At 44.9% G+C, this 22,523-nt stretch overlaps 1 protein-coding gene across 2 annotated transcripts in view; it reads right to left on the bottom strand.

Annotated features, from left to right (window-relative positions):
• Positions 1 to 2,634: 2,634 nt before the first annotated feature.
• LOC146831394 (maternal DNA replication licensing factor mcm3-like) overlaps positions 2,635 to 22,523 on the bottom strand; it is a 161,127-nt gene continuing 141,238 nt past the window's right edge. For both annotated transcript variants that reach the window (XM_085605693.1, XM_085605694.1), the window contains one exon: positions 2,635 to 2,977. In XM_085605693.1, coding sequence (XP_085461819.1) covers positions 2,779 to 2,977 — 199 coding nt within the window. In that variant the 3' untranslated portion in view covers positions 2,635 to 2,778. The remainder of the gene's footprint in view (positions 2,978 to 22,523) is intronic.

The following is a 22,523-nucleotide window of genomic DNA, read 5'->3' as shown; positions in this document are numbered from 1 at the left end:
TATACTTAATACTTTTCCTGTGTGTTCTATTTTGATATGTGTTTGTCTGTATTCCTATTTCACACTTGTTCTGCTTCTGTTATCTTCCTTTCCCCACATCACTCTGGATCATGTTCGCGCTAAATAAAACTTGATAAATAAATATCCATGAAGCCTCTTGCAGTAAAAAGCCACCACCCGCTGCTTCTTGTAACGCACCTGAGCTTCGCCGCAACTTTTACTCCGTTCACACCTCCCAATGTGCAATGTAAAGTGGCGCAAGTCGGAACAGCCGAAGGTGCCCCTACTCCGATAGCACTGTTTCTCCCAACGTATGCCAGCTCATGGAAAGCAGGGGTTCCTCTGCCTTTATATTACAGACATAAGGTAATATTTTAACAATTGAAAGAGTGTTACTGTTGAAGCCTCTCGTGATGTTAGTCTTTCGACTCTTCATACCTGTTCCATCATAGCAGTCATCTGATAGGACCGTTTGCTTTTTAAATCATTAGTCCTTCATTCTTTTCCATGCTTTTCCCCTCTGCGATTGTGGCATTACGTGATCGGCACCTTTGCATTGCAGGTTTGACGTTCTCCATTGTGTGTTTCCCCACACCACCTATACCTCGGTGTCATTTCCAACTCCACCCATGCCCCTATATTGCTTCCTCGTCCTGCCCCTGTGTTAGTCTGCACACATTCAGCAGCCGGTGAAGCACAGTACCAGGCAAAACAATTCCCCGTGAATCAACTGGCTATAAACAGCTCATGCTCAAGTCAAAGTAGACCCTGCTCTGCAGTGTTAAAAGCTTGCAATGCAGCCCAAGCGGAGGAGCTTACGGTGGTCTGTACGGGGGCCAGTAATATGCGGTGGTACCATGCATTGTGTGCGCACAGGACAGGGCAGCACTGCCTTCTGCCATCAAAGATAAGCCCCGAACCTGCCAACCCCCATAACCCCATGCTGCTCCCCATTCCTTCTTGTTCTCGGTGTGGATAATTTGCATCGATGTCCACTACTTAGAAATATGAGCAACTACAACCGGAGTGCAGGTAAAGCACAACACTCGAAGACAGACTAACCCCTTGAGTGCCCCGCCCTTTCCACGCCCTGTGCCGGGCGTTTCATTAGCAGGCGGGGCTCATGACGAGATAGTCTCGTCATGGGCACAGCGCAACCGCGGCCCATGACGAGACCATCTCGTCATGGGCACTCAAGAGGTTAAAATGCTATGCAGCTAGTGCCAACACAGGCAACCATATAGTACTCTAATCTGCCCCCAAATAACTGGTCTAGTATTTAAGAATGTGCCACTTACCAAGCGTCAAAGTATGGGGTGCTGCTAGGAGTTTCTGAACATGCTCAAACTTACACGGGGTTTGCTTTCGTATTTCACTCTTGTATGCATCTGCAGGAAGATGGTTGGCAGCTAATCCATTGCCCCGAGATCTTAATATTTAGTGAGCTTACTAACCAACAGCAAATAAAACAAGCAATTGCACTTGAATTCGATTTTAAAACCAAGACATAAATAAAAGGCATAGTCATTTACAATGCCAATAGCTCAAACTCGCGTAAATGCAAGACCTAATGCTTTTTTTTTTTTAGAACACCGCCAGGCTCTCCTGTCTCGCACAGACCGTGAATGATGCAAGAGCTGCTGATTAATAAACGGAGTGGAATCCCCGATTGAGCTGCACTTTTTCTTGTCAGAAAAGTGTCAGTGAGGCTTTTCTGATTCTGGCTGCTAATTCAAGCTAGAGGTCACAGCGGAGACCCCTAAATGCCGTCCAAATGACAGTCACTTAAACACAGCCCAAGCTCATCTACCGGAATGTAACGCTGAGCACACCAGCAAAGCTGAATGGAGGTGGTGCAAATCCCAAACCATATATAGCTTCACTAAAGCCAACTCCCTACTTGCAAAAACAAAACTGGTAAAAAAAAAAAAAATAGACGAGGTAAACAATTTGGCTAAATTGTCAACTGTTTCATCCCAATAATGCTGGCATACTGGTCCATTAGAGCACAAAATTAGCGTGACATATCCCAGTGTTTAAAGGCGACGTGTTTGCCAAAGCAGAGTTGTGTAGGTAGTTTTATGGCTTCTAAAATTAACCTTGCAGATATTTCCATAAACCTGTCCTTTTCTGCGAAGATGCTGGCAGTGTGAACTGACAGATCACTTCCAAAGATGGGCTATGGGATCACAGGTGATCAAAGTGGAGTCTGCACATGTACATGTGCTCTTTCCACTTGGAACAAAGTGCAGGGCATTCGCTAATCTACCCATATTCCTGTCAGTAGTTTAGAAGTAGTACTCTGCCAGTCAGGCCGGATGTAATGGGTTAACATGGGAGCTTTTATTGAGAACGATTGCTTTTACCCAACATTCCCGGGTTCTATTCAGAACCCTACACATAACAGAATGCTCCCCATTTTTAGTCTCTTAAGATTTAGTGATGTTTTTGAGTCTTATGGGGCAGATAATTAAACTTGCAAGTAACAGCCTGTCAGTTGAGCAGTTTACATGTGGCAAGCCGTGCAAGCAACTGGTAGGCTGAATACAGGACACCAAAGGACAGACTATGACTTCCAGAATCCGCATATGCAAATCAGACCACAGACTGGGGAAAGAATACATTACAAGGAAATCTGCATGTGATCATTTATTTTATGCTTAAGAGTATTGTGTAGGATTTTACAAAACCATAAAAACCATTTGCTATAAATTCATATATATTTGTTACACTATACATTGATATATTATATGTACACATTCACAAAAGATAGACTCTTCAGATCAGAAAGACTACATCCTCAGAAAGCATGACTTGATTGTCACTTTGCATGGTTTCCAGAGCTTGCTGCACTTCATCGTGGTCGAAGGGGTCGTTGTTGACTTTGTTGATAATTTCGAGAAGCCGCGCAACAGCAATGGATTCAGACCGGGTCGTCTTGAAAGCTTTCAGGAGGGCCGCTTTAAACTCCTTTATTCTGTGAAATAAAAGTACATGAATCAGACCAGCGACATCACAGCAAAATAATTTCTGCAACAGATCTGCAGTTTTTGAAGTACTCAAAGTCTGGTGTGGCACATCAGCAAAGGTATACACACATGATACAATTCAAGTTCAGATCAGTTGTTGCGCAGGGATCTATAACTACGCTTATTTTTAGCAATCATTTCCAAAAAGCATGCGACAGTAAGGAGCAAGGACATCAAATTCCACTTTGGATTTTGATTAAAAAATTCTGGTGTCAGTATCTAAATAGTTGTACATTTTAAGGACTCTTCAGGCACCCACAAATTAGTGAAAGTCAAAATGATTGAAGCACAAAGATGCACTAGTTAGTGCAAACTACAAAACAGATCAAGAATCCCTTCTCACACTGCCATTGTTACTCAGCTGCATGCCTGAAAACGGTCAGAAAATAATATAACGTAGTTGCACGGGTAGTAGGTAGCATATGAAGATGCAGTACATGAGCAATCACCTTCCAGAAGCAATCCACAACCAGAAGCAACCACCAAAGTAACTAAAATCACCCTTGTCGGAGCATCTTGCTGCCCTTGTTACAGTAACACTTCAGTTAGAAGTTTCAATGTGCCGGGGCGAGGATCTACAAACATTAGCTGTTCAACTACTTAATGTAACTTTTGTCCAAGTTTCAATGTATTTACAGGTTAGTTTTCACTTTCAAGTATGATCAATATAGATCTTTTCTACTTTTTTGATGAAGGGATTAGGGGAGTGCTTCGTCACCTCCTCGATTCAGCAATTCAAACTGATGTCCGGATTACTTACTGGTAATCTTCATTACTTCCATACTTCCATCTTTCCTTACTGATCCCAGTACGTATGAATTGAGGGAATATGCCCATTCACTATACCGGTGTCTTTGCTTCCCAAATTGTTTTCCCTTTCTATGTCCTGGATAGAACCTACCCATGAAGCCCCTCACTCCCTCTTTGACTTCCTGTTCTTTATCAAGCCCAATGAGGGCTGATAAAGGGACCTGGGAGGGTGGGTCGCAAATACTGCGAGGAAAAGGGAGAATCAGAGCAATTAAGACTACCTAATAATCTGGCCCTTACTTCTGCATCTCCTTTCTTGTCCCATTCCTTAAGAATTGAGGTATACCAAAGGAAAGATACTGCAACAGCGGGCGGACATAAAACCAGAACACTTGGGTAGATGTAAGAGAATTTTATTTCATTCTTAGCATACCCCTCATGCTTTTCAGACAAATTCTAGGGTACAAAAATGAACATTAAAAAACTAAGGAGTTAAGTACGGTTTCCTGACATCAAACCCAAGACTATTTGAGAACCAAATGCAGAACCCTGAGCAACATGCAATCTATAGTGTGCAATAAAAGTAGCAGAAGCCGAGCTGGCAGCCTTACAAATAACTTCAATTGAGACACCTGCCCATTCAGCCCAGGCGGTAGCCATGGCTCTAGTGGTATGGACCCTAATTGAACCCGGACTTTCTTCGCCACAAGCCTGATAAGCGAAAGAAAACCAATTTTATCCACCTTGCTAAGGTGGAAGAGTAGGGCTTTTTGCCTCTCTTTACAGGCCAGAAGTTGACAGAATATCAGAATATAGAGTTTCAGATTTTTTATTTAGCTAGATCCTTGCAGCCCTTACCACATCCCAGAAAAATTGATTAAGGGATCCATGCTCTCAACATCTGTTTTTAGAACAGTGAGAACAATCTCTTGATTCCTGTGAAACGGATTGTCGACAGGAATGTTGAATCTAGAGGGGATGATATGGTCCTTGAAGACCTTCAAGTATGGATGTCTACAAACAAAAGACCATAGCTCACCTAAGTGCCTAGCCGTGGTAATGGCAACCATAGAAAAATGTCTTAAAAGATTAGGAACTTTAACGAATGGTCTCTAAAGGCTCAAATTGGGCCTTCTGTAGGAAAGTCAAAACTAACAGTAAATCCCAAGAAGGAAAAGGGCTGTGTACCTTTGGTTACAAAACTCGTCAAGGGTTTTAAACTTTTGAGACCCATCAGTCAATTGAAGAAATGTAATTCCAGGGAGACCTAAACTCTCCCAAATTGCAGCCCAGTGTGACCCAAGGGTGGTTATAAACAACAACGTATCGAAGCCCTCCTGTATAAATCAAAGTAAATTAGATGTTGCAGCAGAGATAGGATCTAAAGACCTCTGAGAATACCATGAATCAAAGACAGCCAAGTGGTAATCATAAGAATTGTTATTAAACCCCTTTTAGAGGCTTGTAGGGAGCTACAGACAATCCTTTATTCAGAAAGACTTCCCTTCCAACCTCCAAACCAATAGTTGTAAATGGCCCAGGGTCTCTAAAGGAAGAGGGGGAAACATCATAGGGGGAAGGGGATATCCGACCCAGCTGTAGATGTCCCAGCAAAGGAAACCACAGTCTCCTTGCCCAAAAAGGAAGAACTAGGGCCATCTCTGCTGCTTCTCCTTGTAGCCTTGCTAATACTCTTGGGATCAGAGGAATAGGGCTGAAAGCACAGAGAAGACCCATCGGCTGGTCAAAGAGGCCATGTCCACTGCCATCTGCTTGTGAAAATCGACAAATGGAGGTAATTGGGAATTTTAGCATGCTGCAAACAAGTCTATCCTGGGGACTCACCTCCTGCATTTCTTTCCAAAATATGAGGGCTCAGGCTGAAATCCTGTGAGCTCAGAAGGGTCCTGCTGAGAGAGTCTGCCTAGGTGTTCAAGAATCACTTGATAAAAAGCTCTGAGATCTAAGAGGTCATTCTGTCCACAGATACAAATCTGCTGTACCAGATGATTTGGAGCCTGTACAGAACTGATAACTTAGGTAAGCTGCGGTTGCATTGTTGTCTGTCTGAATCAATTACTAAAACATTTCCCCTCACTAGATGAGAATTGAATTGCTTTCCAGACTGCCATAGCTCTTTCCAGCTTGAAGATCTTTTCCATTCCGTTCCCCAATGACCCGGAGCAGTCAGTCTCCTGGTCCACCCCCACCCAAAACTGCCACCAATTGTGGTCAGGACTACTGGGTTGCAGTATGTGCACAGAGATCCTGTGTTTGAGGAGGAAGGCATTGTCCAGCATGCTAGATTGTCTTGTATATACGGAAGATGCGACTGGGATTAGTTCATGCTGACGGCGTGTAGGAAGCTGGCTCTGGATATACCCTACCAAAGTAAGGTATAGTGTGTACAGAGTCCAATGGATCCCCAGAGGTATAACAGAGGTTAAATTAGGTAAATACTAGCAGCTCTTTGTGGTAGTGTGGGTGAGCAGTAATGCTTATCCAGAGGGTGTGTTAAGCATTTATTGTATTCACGCAATCAAGACTGAAAGCACTCACTCAGATTGAATCCAGATATTTGGGTACATATAAAAAGGTATACTTACGTTTTATTGTCCAGAACCAAGTAGGTCTTGGTACAGGTAGGTAAAATATACTTTCAAATCATAGACCATTTCAAGAATTGCAATTGGGAATAGATTTGCAATCGGTAGAGGTTTGTATTGGTTCAAAAAGCTGTTTAAATTGCACAGTATAACTTTGGCTTACTTTCTCGTTACTTCCGGATTACATCGACTACTCCTGGAAATATGCCTAGATATCGCACCGTAGACTGTCACTTACAGGTAAGTAGGACAATTAGCAATTTAAAGCATAGTTACTTTCTTCCCATACAAAACAGGAGTTCAACATTAAGAACATTTTGGGGAGATGTTCCTCAAGAGTCAAATGCAAAAGCGTTGAAACCCTTTCATGAAGCTTTTGCATGTTACTTGTAAGGGACATTTAGTAATGACTAGTGGAACTGCAGCTTGATGTAATAATAATTTCAATGCTTTTGCATGTGACTCGTGAGGGACATCTAGTAACGACTAGTGGAACTGCAGCTCTTTGTAGAATTATTTTGATATTGGACACTATAATATTCACTGCCCACTGCTAATCTCGTCCCATAATGCTTTGCAGGGACTTTGGTTGGGATTGTATTTTTGCCAATAACTGTGCTTGGTGTGGTCCTAAGAGGATGGGGCCACCACCGAATCGTTCAAGATGTGCCTTTTGTTTTCAAGGCATCTGCATGGTTCTCTCCCTAGGTTAGGGAGGATCCCAAAATCATCACCTCTCACTGCTTGCTATGTTATCATTTTCACTTTTGTGAAATGACTATATGTATTTTAGCATATAAAGACATACTTATTTTATCATAACTTGCACTGTGCAAGATGCTGTTTGCAATTATTGCTCAGAGCAGACAAGCACACAGTGCTAACAGCTACGCTATGCAGTTTGCGTAGCTGAGCGTAGTTCAAAGTGTACTTCGCTTAGCTACGTGTAGTGCTACTATGCAAACTACATCCAGGGTTATATAAAACTCTGTAAAATAAATCAAATAAAAACTCATAACATTACTGCCTATGGGAGAAAAATGGTTATCGGTTTTCCAGATAAGTACTCTACTTACAGGTATGACTTTTGGGGTTAAGGACTAAAGTTCCACAAGGTCCAGGTAGGCACTCAAATCGCACCATCAGTGGCACTGGGGAGGTAGCTGCAGAGGCCCAATCTTTCTTTCTGAGTTTTATATAGCGCAAACTTGACCCCAAGGTATCAGAGCGCTTTACACGAGCACCAGTTGCGTTACATAAGGACACATTAATATATTTTTTTTTGTTATGCAATGTTAGCCAATATGCCAAGTGGTCCTTCGGTCACGGGCTGCATATGAGCAGGCAACTCTGGTGTGGGAGAAAAGCTCCAGGTCTAAGATCAGCACTGCAGGGGCCAACAATCCGCACAGGAGCTGCACCACCGGCAGCACTGGGGCGGCCGGGTGCAGAGTGCCAAGGTGATGCCTGGGACCCTGTGGATGTCAATGGAGATATTTGGTTCCATAAAGATGCTGCAGGCTCAGGCTGGGAGGCTTCCTGTAAGCGACCACCGGCAGGAGAGGTAAGTTGGGCTCTTGGGGGATGCCTGGGCACCGTCAGTTGGGCCACCCAAGGCAGTGGGTCGTCGGGTTCTTCTTACCACCTCCTGTCGTGGTCGAGGGGACCCTTCAGGTTGAGGCTGCAGGTGTAAGCTTCAAGATTGAGGGAGGTCAGGAATCCCAGGTCAGGATCGCCTCATGATGTTGGGCCACTCAAACTCAGGCTAGATCCAGATTCTGGGGTGGAGTCTTTGCTTGTGCAAATCTGGTGCTCATGGGAGACAGTCTGTTAGTTGAGTGCAGGGCAGGTCCTTCAGGCTCCATGGGGCTGCTAGACTTGCTGGGATTCTCACCAATTGGATGGGTCCCCTCATCTCCAAGATGGAGGGGATTGATATGAGTGCTTCACCTCGCCTCCCCCACCTGAGGGGTGGGGTTGGCAAAGCTGGGCACACCTTCTCCTAGATCTGCTTTCCCACCGATTCTCCCACCCAAAGTGGCAGGCAGAACTGGAGGGAGCCAGTTGCTGGGGCCAGCTAAAGGCAGGGAGAGCTTACAAAGGCAGCAGGCCTTTGAAGCTTCCCCTCTCGTGGACCCAGCGCACCCTGGACCCAGAGAGAGGGGCTCTCTACCCAGGAGTCCAGAAAGCTGCCTGGTGGTAGCAAATGGCAGGCAGGCATTCAGGAACCACAATAGGGCTGGTTGTTTTTAGGGGGCCTCTCTAAGATGCCCTAGGTGCGCGGTTTAATTTGCCAAGTTTGCTACCATTATGGAGCTGTGTAGTTCGTAATGACCAACTCCCAGACCATATACTCTTTATGGTTTTACTACACTTACTATGTCTAAGAATGGACATAGACACTGTAGGGTACAGGGCTCCTGCCACTGTACCTCGCCTGGGGCAAGTGCACCCTTCTAGAGGGGTGATTTACCTAGGCATCAGGCAGTGGTTTGCAGGCATGGCATACAGGGATGTGTGCCATGTCAACTCTTTACTCTCTGCACCAAAACACACAGCCTGCAGTGGCAGTGTGTGGGTGTTAAGGTACAGGCCCTATAAGGGTGGCACAATAGGTGCTGCAGCCCTTGGAGGCCTTCTGTGGTCACAGTTCCCTTGGTACCTTTTACAAGGGGCTTACCTGTGGTCAGAGATGTGACAATTGTGGTTACAAAGGTACAGCTTTGGGAAAGAACTCAGGCTCTGGGAATGTAATTGGCAGAGACCCAGGTCACACCAAGTCAAAGTGCATCATGTGTCAGGCAAAACGTGGGGGGTAACCATGCAAAAAGGGGCACCTACCTACACAGTGGAATTTTGGAAACTACTTAGCCCATATGGAGTTGCACCCAAAGAAAAAAACTCCTATTTGCTGCCTGAAAGAAGGAAATAAATATCAAGAATCTGTAGAATTTCCATAAGGTGGCACAAAAACGCACGTTAAAGTGAAATAAATTGTATCTTACCATGTTCACACGAACACAAAGCCACTCGCTGACTGGAGCCTCCTGCTTCATCAACCTACTCTGTATTGAAGTCCTAAGCTTGTTCTTCCTGGATTCTGGGAGCAGCGCCAGTCCCTGTACTGTGTCACAAGTAGCTCCTATGTAATCCAGTCGCTGTTCTGGTTGAAGATTGAACTTCTGTCAGATGATTAGAAAACCAGACTTCTGAGGTGTCTGGATGGTCAGGCGACCAAATAAGGGCCTCCAGATATATTGTGAACTACTACTCCGTGAACAAGTAAAAGACCCATAACTGGAGCCAGGACTTTGGTGAAGACCCTGGAGGAAGTCTTCAAGCAGAAGGGGAACAACCAAAACTGCCAGTGGAAACTGCCCACCGCAAACCTGATAAAGCTATGATGGGTGAAGGGCAATCAGGATAAGCATGTAGGTTTCCTGCAAGTTTATTTTGTAATGACATTTTTCAAAATCAAAGGAATAACCCTCTGTAAAGTGTTCATCTTGTAGTTGTTGTGGGGATGAAAAGATCCAGTAACCTAAGGTCTATGATTATCCTAAAAATCATGCAACACTGTCTGGATGATAAAAACTAACACCCCTGACCCCCTTCGAGAGGGGGAACTAGAAGTACCGCTTTCTTCGGTCTCAGAAATTCTGTCATGTAAGGCTGGCATCCTGGTCTGGTCAGAAAGTCAGTACAAAATGAGGCTCAGGTAGGTCTGGGAGTACTTCGTTCGGGCAACCTGGAGAAACATGCTTCACCCATTTTTCCGACATTAGATCACAATCCACTCCCCCACTGATGTCTGACTTTTCTTCCTCCACTAGCAGAAGGGATTAGAGTAAGTATGAAATTAGTGGCTTTAGATACTCCTTCAAGATGTACTTGGAATCTACAGAAAACCCAAACTCTTCATCATACACTGGCAGAGTCCAAGATTAAAGGGAAGGAAGTGGGGACAGAAAAAAAGGATCCATCTGAAGAGGGAGGAAAGTCCTGAGGAGGAGCAGATCTATAATGACAATTATACACCTCAGACAGTGCTGACCAGGGTCTGCAAACCCCTTTTAGAACCCCTTATGAAGGGGGAGAAGGGGAGACTTCATCTGTTGTTTTCCCATACTGAGGGCCAACAAATTAATCTCTTTATGTGCTGTAGGTGTCCTTCACTTAGCTGCCCCTTGACTGCATGTATAAATAAAAACAATCTCGCTTAGGAGAGAAAAACAGAACCACATTTTTTTTAAGACAAATCTCCTTAATTGTTGAAAAATTATAAAAGTATTTTGCTCTAAAAACATATGGCCATCACAAGGTATTCCTAATCCCGTTAAAAAGAGGCCAGAACAGGTCAGTCTGTACGAGAATCATACAATACATTTAACTCAATCAATATAACTGTAGCACACTGTCCTCAATCTAGTGATAAACTTTTTATAAACTGAAGTTTATTGATTTTTGAAGCATGCAACAAAGTGCTAAACACTGCTGTTTCTTAACCCCATTAGCTGCAGTTTATAATGTTAGTGTATGCAAATAACAAAAAGGTATTCAGGCACTAAGAAACTGATACAATCACCAAACTACCACAGATATCCCAGAAGCTATAGCAAGCTACAATTACAATTCAATCTATACAGAGAGCAGCTTTCTAAATTGAAGGAACTCTGCGCCTGAAAAACTATCGGACACAATTAAAATTAAAAAAAATGTTTATTAACCATGTACACTAATTGAGCAATTGTTTGTGACCGCTAGTTTCCCACTCGTATTCCCAAATCTTGTGTCACTCCTACAAGATATTGGTGCTTTACTCAAACAATTAAGGATCCCGCCATAAAAACATAATAGTATGACAAGGTGAATGGAGACCAGAGGTTTAAAGACAGGTTTAAGGATCTCTGTTTCCCTCTTTCAATAGACTGCTCTAAAGCCTTGAGGGCAAATTGATCACAGGAATATTCAACTTTCAGCCTTAGTTTGTTCTCATAAGAGTAAAATAAGATGCTATGTAATACAGAATTGAGTATTTCCATATTTCTAAGCAAAATGCTTGGAAATTAGGATTTCATCCAAACAAATATGCGCGTCTCCCACTAATCACAGCCTGTCCCCCGGGAGGAGACAAACGCTGACTGATGACCCGTCATTCATGCTAACTGATTTTGCTACAGAGGCAGCTGGAGGCTGATGACCGAAATGATGCCAGCTGCACTAATGTGGCTGGTAAATAAAAATAGGAGTGCTCCTTTCACTTAAGCTGATGAAGCTATATATTTGTTAGGGTGCAACATAGAACAAAGGAGCACCCCTCCCACAACCCACACAAACTTTAGAAATAAAGAGCCTATGAAAGTCACATTGCAGAAAATGAACATGTAAAATGAATTTCCTGACGCACCGCAGTACATCAGGGAATTACTCAGAATGTCGATATGACACTCAATTGAGCTTGGCGAGTCAGTAAGACAAATGTGCCAATTTCTGCAGCAACAGAGTAGTCGGGTGGGAGGGGATGGAAAGGGAGCAGAGACACTGAAGTGCTGTACAAATCTGAAGTGGGAGCATCCCTGCTGGAAAGAAACTAAATCTCAGGAAGTAAAAAATAAAATAAAATAAAAAATAAATTTTAAACAACTAGGAAAGTCCAGCAGAAATGTGTCAGGGAAGCCGATACAGAGGTGGTCAACAATACAGCCCACAGTACTCAATCAAGATGTGTTACTGTATAATGCTTCAGACGGAAATCACACATTTGATGGATTTGATTGATTGACATTTCCCTCCTCCCCGCCACCCCCAATTCTTAAAGTAAGAGGATTATACTATTTGACAACACAGAGAAGCAAGAACATTATTCTAGCAAAATAACGTTTTGGGAGGACTCCATCACTGGATATTGAAGTTAATGGAATAGAAGAAAAAAACCTTCCAATATAATCCGAAGTACACATGAATATTATCTATTCTATTTTAAAGATTGCTTTTTCTAGCCTCGCCCAGCTGAAGTCCCAAGCAATTACACTAAGGAGAAGCAAAGTTATTTCCTTAAACATGTAAGACCACCTTTGGGCAATAGAGATAGTAGAACGCTGTTCCCATTTACCAAACCGAATTGAGACTCCGTAAGAATGCTCTAACTGTATTACATTTCAGGATGACCACAAAGCAGATTTGGGACTGGGGCTAAGGTAATCTGCAACAGCGCTCAAACGTGTTTATTAATGTAACCAAGAGTAACAAAGGTTCATCAAGATGTAATAAAAATACAATGACCATTGATAGAAACGTTAAGGTAAGAAAAACAAGCCTTTATTTATGTTGAAAACATAAATAAAAGGTATTGTCATTTACAATGCCAAAAGCTTTGAAAAACGTGCTCACTGTGTAACTAAACATAGAAATCGAACTCATTTGGGTAACAATGTTTAAACGGTTACTTTGCTACAGCCCTGCGCAGGGTATAAATTAATGCATTGGCAGACGACTTTTACTTGTGAGGTATACTCAGGGCTTAAAGTGGGCCGGGTCCTGCGGGTGCTCAGCACGGGCAGTTCTAAAAAGCAGGCGCTGAGACAGCCTCCATCCTGCTCTCCATTTTTGCCCTCAGGGTGGGAAAAAAAAAAAAGAAATCTAACTGCAGCAGCACCACCCATCACTGCCTTTGAGGTAACCTTAAAGAGACTCGCTATAATTCTTTCACAGTGCCATCATTTCAGAACTGAAGCATTTTCAATATTCTGTACAAGGAGGCCATTGTTGTTGTTTATTTATCTTACAAAACTAACAATCGGCCCCCTGTTATTAAACAAACCGCTCAAGTTTTTTCATTCTACTTAAAGACCTGGGTATACTGCTTCAAGACGCCTTTTACCGAACAATTAAGGTTAAATTAAAACTGGGTAAATTAAATAATGAGCCAAGAAATTAGACAAAAATAGCTCTTCCTAATTAATGAAGGTGCACTTTCTTCCCGACAGCACATAGTTTATGTATAGGAGGAAAAGGCGGTGTACCGTCGGCAAATAATGCAGTGCACGTACTTTTTTTATGTCAAATATTCTCACACTGCCACCTCGTGTCCGTTTTAGCCAGTAAATTCCGAAATGTGGTCAATTCAGGGTGTGCAAGCAAAAATATTTCATATTCTAGTGTTCTGCACATTGAGAGCCGTTTGCCTTCTGCTGCGGCAGCATTTGTGACTTGTGTTGGTACAGGAATCTGCAGTGATATGCTGGGCATCACTGCACCAGCACCTTCCTGTCACTGCTGCTTCGAAGCAGAACATGTACTTATCAGTTTTTGACTGAAGTAGACACGCATATGTTTCTTCACCACCTGCTCATGGGAGGTTCTGCAAGGTGCGACCACTGAGGCATGTGAAGTTCCGAGCCTGTTGCTAATTTGAGTTCCTGCCCATATGCAGGATATATATTCTGGTAAAGGTTTTTCTTTCAAGGTTCTCTGCAATTAGTTATTTTGAAATAATTGGGATATTCTCTTCTGGACATTTGTTATTTCACCTAGCACATTTTCTCATCTATGCGGTCTGCCTATGGGACAAAACAAGCTGCAAGTGGGGGTGTGACTGAGAAAATGAGTTGCATGCACAAATTCTCGTGGTAGTGTGGTCATCACCGTGGTGTTGCACCCCTTTTTTCCACAGCTGAAGAAATTGTACCTCTCATATGGGCTGCACTATCTGAGAGTCACCTTGACATCTTGAGGATCCCGACCAGGCTGCTGGTAGGTCACAGTCGCATGTCACTGCGGGACCTTATTAGAATGGTTCTGTTGCAAATTGTTCCTTGGATCCGTTTTACTTGGTACTGGAGTGATTTGCATACCCCTTCCTGCCGAGCATCAGATACCCGTAGGTGACCGCATAAACTGCTTAACTGCTGCAAAGTAAGAAGGTCAGCTTATCGTATTCAACCATGAGGAGTCTGATCCTTCTCGCTGTGTGGTTCTTGGTGTTACGGTCTTCTCTGTATTTCTGTTGCTGCCATTTGGCAGAAATTCCATTCCACTAACCCTAACAGTGGCAAAAACACCAACAAACATTCAAAATGTTGTGGGTTCATTCTGGTTTTCCGGTAGAAGGTCCACATGGCATTTTGGCATAGTCCAGCGCTACACCAAAAGGGGATGAGGGAATTGTGCATCGGCCGGTCTCTTCTGCTACTTCACATCTCTAAGCATTAATTTTTTTGTATGGAGTTTTATATTTGGCGACACGAGCAGCAGGTTACTTTGCCTGGCATCATGAACCCAACTAAAATATGTTCCCATTAGTTGACCTGCGCGGCTTTGCTTTTTCAGTTTTGCAAGATGCCAGCTAAGGCATTTCTGTGCAGTCTTATTGTTGCTCCACCATACAGCGCTATGTGTGGGTGTCACTGCCGTAGTTTTGCTGCGCTTGCTTGCTGTCTTGTTCATATAGCTCCTTTGTGTGTTGCTACTGTTACAACGGCAGATCTGTTGATAGGACACTTTGGTGGCTACTTGAGACTGCATATCAGCCTTCAGCTGCCACAAAACCCCTAACATATCTTTACCACTAACCTGTGGCTTTGCTTCTCATAGGCACACATACAGTAAACATGACTGCAGTAGTATCATATGCAACACTATATCAGACATAAAAGATTGTTGTTTTTTTTAAACGTAATTCTTAGTAACATTTAAGTGGCTGCATGTTGTGTTGACCATGCATTATAGTGGCGAAAGTGCTTTGAGTTTTACACTGGATCGTTCAAGATTTGTGCACATTTCCCATTAGTACTTTGTTGAAGAAATGCAATGCTAATTGGGAGGGGGGGGGGGGGGGGGGCTGGGGGGTCGGGGGCCACTGGCCTTTTTTTCTAGCGCTTTAATGTTTTGGTATACTGTTTAATTCCCTCTCAGGCCTCTAAATGTCCGCACACCATAAAACGATCTTTGTACAGAAAACGTTCCTCCTTCTAAACAGCTCTCGGACACCACCTTTATCAGCAATACGTACAGTTGATACACAAAATCCACCAGCAATACAAAAAAAACAAAAAAGCATTTGCAATGCAATAGGACTCGCATTTACGCGAGCCCTATTGCATTACAAACGGGAGTGCGAGCAGGGGGGTGAGGTGGCCATGGACAAAGGGAGTGCTGGGCAGGAGGAAGAAAGCGCGGGCAACAGGAGGGCAGACGGGAGGGTGGTGAGAAGGCACGGACAACGGGAGTGCGGGAGGGGGTGAGAAGGCACAAAAAAATAGTGCTCTAAATAACACGTATCGTACAGTGTAACACTCGAAGTAAAGGGGCCAATAGCCATGGGAGGGTACAAATGATGACATGGTCATAATAAGGCGGGACCAATCAGCCTCATAATCAATCAGAAGACAGAATTTACAAAGGACAAAGACAGAAGCTGATGAAAAATATGGGTGAGTGTGAGATTAGCTTGTCTCCCATACTCTACTACAGCATGCCACGCAGAGCGAGAAGCGCATGCGCGCTGCCACTAAAGCTCGACCTAAAATCAAGGCCCCTGAATGCAAGCAATGAAAAGACACAACTCATCCAGTAAAGAATAAATGCTACTGATGCAGGACAAAGAATAGAAGAATAGGGGAAAAACCATTAAATAACAAGCAGGGGAATAAGACAGAAAAAAAAACCATCCCATCAAGAGTAGTGGGCTGACTCAAAGTCCACTGCATGTATGTATTGTAAAGCATTAGTGGCAATTGGTCTGCAACAACAGATAGCTAAAGCTGCCTGGAGGACGGACCTAAAAATAGGGAGACCAGGTCCTTGCAAGAAGTAATGGCAGGCCCAGTAGCTGCACAATATGCCTCACTGGCTAGGTACCAACCATGAAGCCAAGTGATTTAGTCTATACTGCAACCACATGCAAAATATGTAGTCTTCGGTGTCTCTCCCTCTTATAAGCCTTAATGCCAGTTCTCAGTCAAAAAGTCCATGCCAGATTATAGGCTGCATTGGTAAGTGGTAAGGCTCATGGCTCTACACAATGCCTCTCTTGCTATTTGTAGGCCTGTGCCAGCAGTAAAGTTCACAATCTGAGAGTTCTTGCAGTCCAGTCAAAGTCTTCCCAACACAGTTTAAGGCTGCTTCGAGGGCAAGCTATACTAGTTTAGTCATTAGCAGCATATTGGACACATAACAGACCAGTGAGAATAGTACTAGTAATTTCTACAGTGCATGCTGATTACCGTACACGTACTCAACCACTGGTGCCATAAAGGGAGTCACATTGATTCAAATAGCTGGGCCATTCTGCATTCTGACCAGTGGCATAGCTAGACCTACTTCCACCTGGGGCGGACCCTAAGTTTGGCGCCCGGTGCAGGTAAGAGCTGGGGGTGGGGGTGCAGGGAGGCCGACGGTCGACTTGTTCCAGGGGATGGTGGTAGTCGACAGACACTACTTGCTCACCTCCACCGCCCCCAAAAACAGTGCCGCCTGGGGATCCCCTCTCACCCTACCTACACCACTGACTGGCATTTTCCTGTAAAGCTTCAAGGTAGGGGCTTCTTTTACAGTAGGACGACAAGCATAACCTAAAACCCTTACACCCGGTTTCTATTAGCAGCCTCCTGCAGCATGGGGCTGGGTTATTCAATTTCGCCAGGTAGATTTTGGTTCTCAGTCCTGCCCTGTCAGAGTCCATAACATCAGGCAGGTGCCTTTAAACTGTCCATACTACAGTAGATTATTCTGTAAGGGTCAGTCATATCTCAAATTAATTAAAGTGAGAGTTAGAGGTACACCACCGCACACCCTCTTCAGTAATCAAGATAAACACATCACAGGTGCGATGGCCAATGATAAAAGGCTACTCTGAGCCCCTATCAAGTAATTCCTAAGGTGACCTCAAAAGACTATCCCTTAGGATCACATAGACATCTATCCTGGAGTACCATTTAGATGGGATGAGTAGGCCTCACACGCGTTCATTGGCAACCTCATCCTACCATGGTAGGAAAATACAATCAGGGCAGACAACCTCATTAGGAGGGAGATCTTATCACTAACTGGACAAGAAGGGATCCAGATAATCTAAAAATATCTTAAGGTAAACCCAGGATAATACCTTTATTCGTGGGTACCTAAGGCACAGTTAAAACCAACGACAGGGACCCACACATCCTTGCGAGTAAACATGTTTCTTCACGCATGCATGCTAGTACTGGTCAGGGGCTTTCTTTGGGCCCAAAGGGGATTCCAAGCTCAATTACTTGCACTAAATTAGTAAGGGAAAAGGACAGGTTTGTCAAACTGTGTCCTACATTGACAATTCAGGCAATCCTGCTCCTAAATTAAGGACAGCATTAAAAACAGTATTACAAGGAATTCATTACATAGTCTTGACTTGGCACTCAAGTGTTTAATCACATGTACAGTGATAATTCATAACCTATACTTTTCCATGAAAACTCACTGCAAACAGGAGAACCACTTTTGTAGGGTGAATAAATGCCTTAATCTAATAGATAAGCTGTTTACCCTAACTCTTAGGGTAAGCAGCTTATCTATTAGCTCTATTGTCTGGAGGAGGAGGTATCCTCTATGGTCTCACACTGCAATTCCACTCAACAGTTAAGAAAAAGGCAAAGTAAAACCTACTGTTGAGATTGCCGCCTTCAGATTTTACCCAAATTACCAATTCAAACATGTCCTGTCATCAACTCAGAAGAAACCACTACCAACATGAAGTCAATCCACTCTGGAGCCCCATCGGACCCTTGCCCCCACTGCAACACATAAGCACCATGCTCACACCCATTCTGAATGCCCCCGTCTCTTCTACAACCTTCGCAGATGCTAGGAAACACTCCTTCGAATGCTGAAGAAATCCTCTGCAGAGCCTTCAATGCTTGCCAGCTACTGATGGATCTCCCTGCTACCAATCCCAGCAAGGTCTTAAAGAAGAACTTCAACAGACACCTCAACCAATACCTAAATAACCACCAACTCCTAGACATCACTCAGTCTGGGTTCAGACCCAAGCACAGCACTGAAAGTGCCCTCAAAGCTGCCAGGGATAACAATCATGACACTGGACTGGATAGAGGAGACAGGAGGTCCTCATCCTCCTGGACCTCTCCGCAGCATTTGACACAGTTTCCCACCCTATTCTCACACAACGATCTATGAACATACACTCCGATGGGTCTGTTCCTTCCTGATTGGAAGGACCCAGTCAAAAGGACATTGCCTGGCACTGTACACCTCGGATGCCCACTAACTCATCTGCGGAGTTTCATAAGGATCCTCTCTGAGCTCGACCCTCTTCAAATGCATACCTGATCCCTCTACCCAGCATCATCCACTAACAAATTTAAGATCCTATCATATGTCATGACATGCAGCTCATTCCCTCACTCATGAACAAGACACCCAGTACCCAGATCAAGTTAAATGCCTGCATGACTGAAAATGCCCACTGGAAGAAAACCAACTATCTAAAGATGAACACCAACAAGACCGAAATCATGATCTTCGGGAACAGCACATTGTTGTGGAACTCCACTGTGTGTCCAAAAGAGCTAAGACCGACACCCACACCAAGAACCATGGGATTATGAACAGCAAAATCAACATGACCGCCCATGTCAATGCCATCACTGCCTCATGCTTCCATACCCTGAAGATGCTGAGGAAGATGTTCAAATGGCTCTCAATTATCACTTGGAAAACTGTCACATGCCCTGTGATGCCACAAGCAAGCTGGACTATGGAAACACCCTCTACATCCAGTATCATCAAAAACTCATCAGAAGGTTGAAGACCATTCAGGATCATTCTCAACCTCCCATATCGCACTTGCATCCCCCACACCTGAATGAGCTCCACTGGCTCGCCATTCACAAACTAGCACAATTTAAACTCCTCACCCACACCTTCAAGGCACTACATAACACTGGTTCAGCTTACCTCAAAAATCGCATCTGCTTTCACAAACATTCCAGACCCCTCCAGATTTCTACTAGCACAAATCCCATGCATATGGAAAACATTGTTAAAGCATTGAATGACCTGCCACCATGCAGAAGAGCCTCTCCCTTACTAGTAGTCTCACTAGGCCCAAGTGTGCCTTGAATCGCACCTGTTCAGCACTGGGATACCCTTGCAGGTGACCGTGCCCTCTACAAATCTGCATGACATAACACCCATGCCGCTGGTAGCGCTGGAGATAACCCAGTCACAAGGCAGGCTGATGGCTCAGAAAGGCCCGTCAAGCTAGAGCAGGCTCACTCATATAAAGCCTCTGCGGTCTCTCATGAAGTCGAACCTATGAAAGGCTATAAGGAACCTGAGCATATTATAGTCTCACAGAAGCTCTGGTCTGTGATCGGCTGGTTGAGCACCGCTTAAGTGACACAACGGATATGTGCCTCTGAAAGGCTGAGGCAGCGTCACGGATATAGAATTCATGTGCTTCTGAAAGGGCGGTAGGGCTGGAGCAGACTAAAACATGTCACTTGTCAGATGGATCTTTGAACAGAGAACAGGTTAGGCCAGTGTCAGACATGTAAGGCCGGCGCTTCATTTAAAGGCTGGCAGAGTTGGGGCAGAATCACCCACCCTGACCTGTGCCTCTGAAAGGCCGGTTGGGCTGAGGCAATCAGGCACTAACATCATCAGTAGCACTACAAAGTAGGTGAGGTCCCAACCTCTCTCTCAGCGATCACCATCCTTTCATGTCCTTAAGACCACCCCAAGTTGTCTACAATTTTCTGCTCTCCTCTCTACAGGATATTTTTCCTTTCCCACTCCCCACGGCACTGAGAACCACCTGTATTGAACCCGCAGGCACGGTACCTCGCGCACATCTAGGGCTCACCTCACCAAGTCTTGCACTACTATACAGGAAGGTTTGTATGAGACCACTTCGAGGAAGCTTCGTTCATAAAAGACACTTCATAATTACATTTTAAACTATTTGGACCACGTGCTTGGATTTAAACCACAGTACCTCTCACCCTCTCCCCATCATCACTTACCTTTTATTCTAGTTTCATGGCCTCTTCTACTCACTGCCCCACCTTTTCCCCCCTGCTCAACATGGACAACGCGCATATTATACTCATGCACCAAACAGGACAAAACCATTTAAAATGCACTGTTGTGTTTAGGCTAGCAACAGCCTTGTCCAAACGTTGATGGTAAATAACCTGCGTCACCTCTTCCTTTCCCACCAGGCCCTGCTTCTCTTCCCCCACTGCCCCTTCACCCAGGTATAATTTGGTAGAAAATTAGGAAATCCGGCCAGCCTTGAGTGACTTTGAAACTAGTTCACGGGAGGGTGAGAGCCCCGCTCCTCCCCTCCTGTATCTATCTTTTCAGCTACAACTTGTAACAAAACCCCACTGCTGCCTCCACACAGGTGTGGGGAGGGGCCACTGTGCTCAGAAACAGTGTTTGGGGGGAAAGATTCGCTGGAAAAGTGTTGAGCCCGTTACACTCTACTGTGTAGTAGGGAGCGCTGTTGAATTCTGCAGGGGGTATTTAGTGGTCTGATGCCGCTGCTAACAGGGCTTCTGTGCGCTGCAGTCAGATTTAGATTCCAGCAAAGCACGCGACTGATGCGGCTTTTTATCTTCACATGGTGGATAACTAGGCCAGACGAGCTGGGTGATAAAGCAACTATTGGTATAAACGCAAGAGAAGTGTTTCCATTCTGGGGCTTATTTACAAGCTCCTCGCACCGCCCTGGTTTGTAAATAAGCCCCTCAATTTTTAGGTCTCGCCTGGCTATCGCGTAAGCAATCGCTCAGCGAGACTTATGTAGGGGCTTCAGAAATGCTCCCAAAGGCTTCCCAGGCGGATCGGGTGGCGGTTACGCACACAACCACGCGCATTCCATTTGCCACCAGCTACTTCCTGTGCGTGCGCCGCCTCACGCATTCAGAGAGATTTAGTAAGGGGCACAAGACCTTAGGAATGCGGTTTATGGCCAGTGCATGTGAGGCATTCAAGCGCAAAGCTGGCATTGGGCTTGAAAGCAGCAGACTGCTTTCGCCAGCGCGCGCTCGGCCTCACTTCCTGCATCCCCTCTTACAACAATTAACTTTAGTTATAACTCACACCCCATATGCTCGTTCCCTCCCACCCTTCCATTGATGTCCGCTTTTCTTGTTGTTTACAAACCATGCCCCACACTGCTGCACGCCACACACTGCTGCACGCCACACACTGCCGCACGCCGCACACCGCCGCACGCCGATTCACGCCACACACCGCCGCACGCCACACACCGCCGCACGCCACACACCGCCGTGTGCAGCAGTGTGCGGCATGCAGCAGTGTGCCGCACACTACACTGCTGCATTACTCACTACTGCACGCAGCACACTGCCGCATGCCGCACACTGCCGCATGCCACACACTGCCGCACGCCACACACTGCCGCACGCCACACACTGCCGCACGCCACGCACGCCGCACACTGCTGCACGCCGCTGCTTTACACACTGCTGCACGCCACACACTGCTGCATGCCACACACTGCTGCACACCGCCGCACGCCGCTGCACACTGCCGCACGCCGCTGCACACTGCCGCACGCCGCTGCATTACACACTGCTGCACGCCACACACTGCTGTACGCCACACACCGCTGCACGCCACAATGCCAATAGCTCAAACTCTTATAAATGCGAGACCTATTGCATTGCAAATGCTTGTTTATGTAGGAGCGTGAAAGGTAACAAGACAGCAGCTGGAATCTGAGAACACCTTTCTCACCCAGAAACGGAAATGTTCTGTTACTGAAAGTACTTGGTTAGGACACTTGTAATCTGATGATCTTATGGAACCCTGCCTATGTCATGGAATGTAGTGAGGCATGGCATGCCATGAATCAGCATTCCAGACCTGGGCGTCCTGCTGTACAGTTGGTGCTGTGCTGTTGTCTTGAATAAACCATCTCTGCTAACCAGTGTCTGGAGGATACTACTTTAAAACACACCTTTTCCCCCTAAAGAACATGCTTCAGCGGTTGACAGTTGTTTCTGGATCCCAGCTAAACGCTATTATTGTAACTGACTTTGCCTCCGTTTATCTAACTATACACAGGAAAAATTGCAGAGTCCAAAATAATACAGGTTGACTTGTTTCCCGA

Source organism: Triturus cristatus, chromosome 5_1 (assembly GCF_964204655.1).
Source record: "Triturus cristatus chromosome 5_1, aTriCri1.1, whole genome shotgun sequence".
NCBI classification, from domain to species: domain Eukaryota; kingdom Metazoa; phylum Chordata; class Amphibia; order Caudata; family Salamandridae; genus Triturus; species Triturus cristatus.
This window is presented reverse-complemented; position numbering and strand designations above follow the sequence as displayed.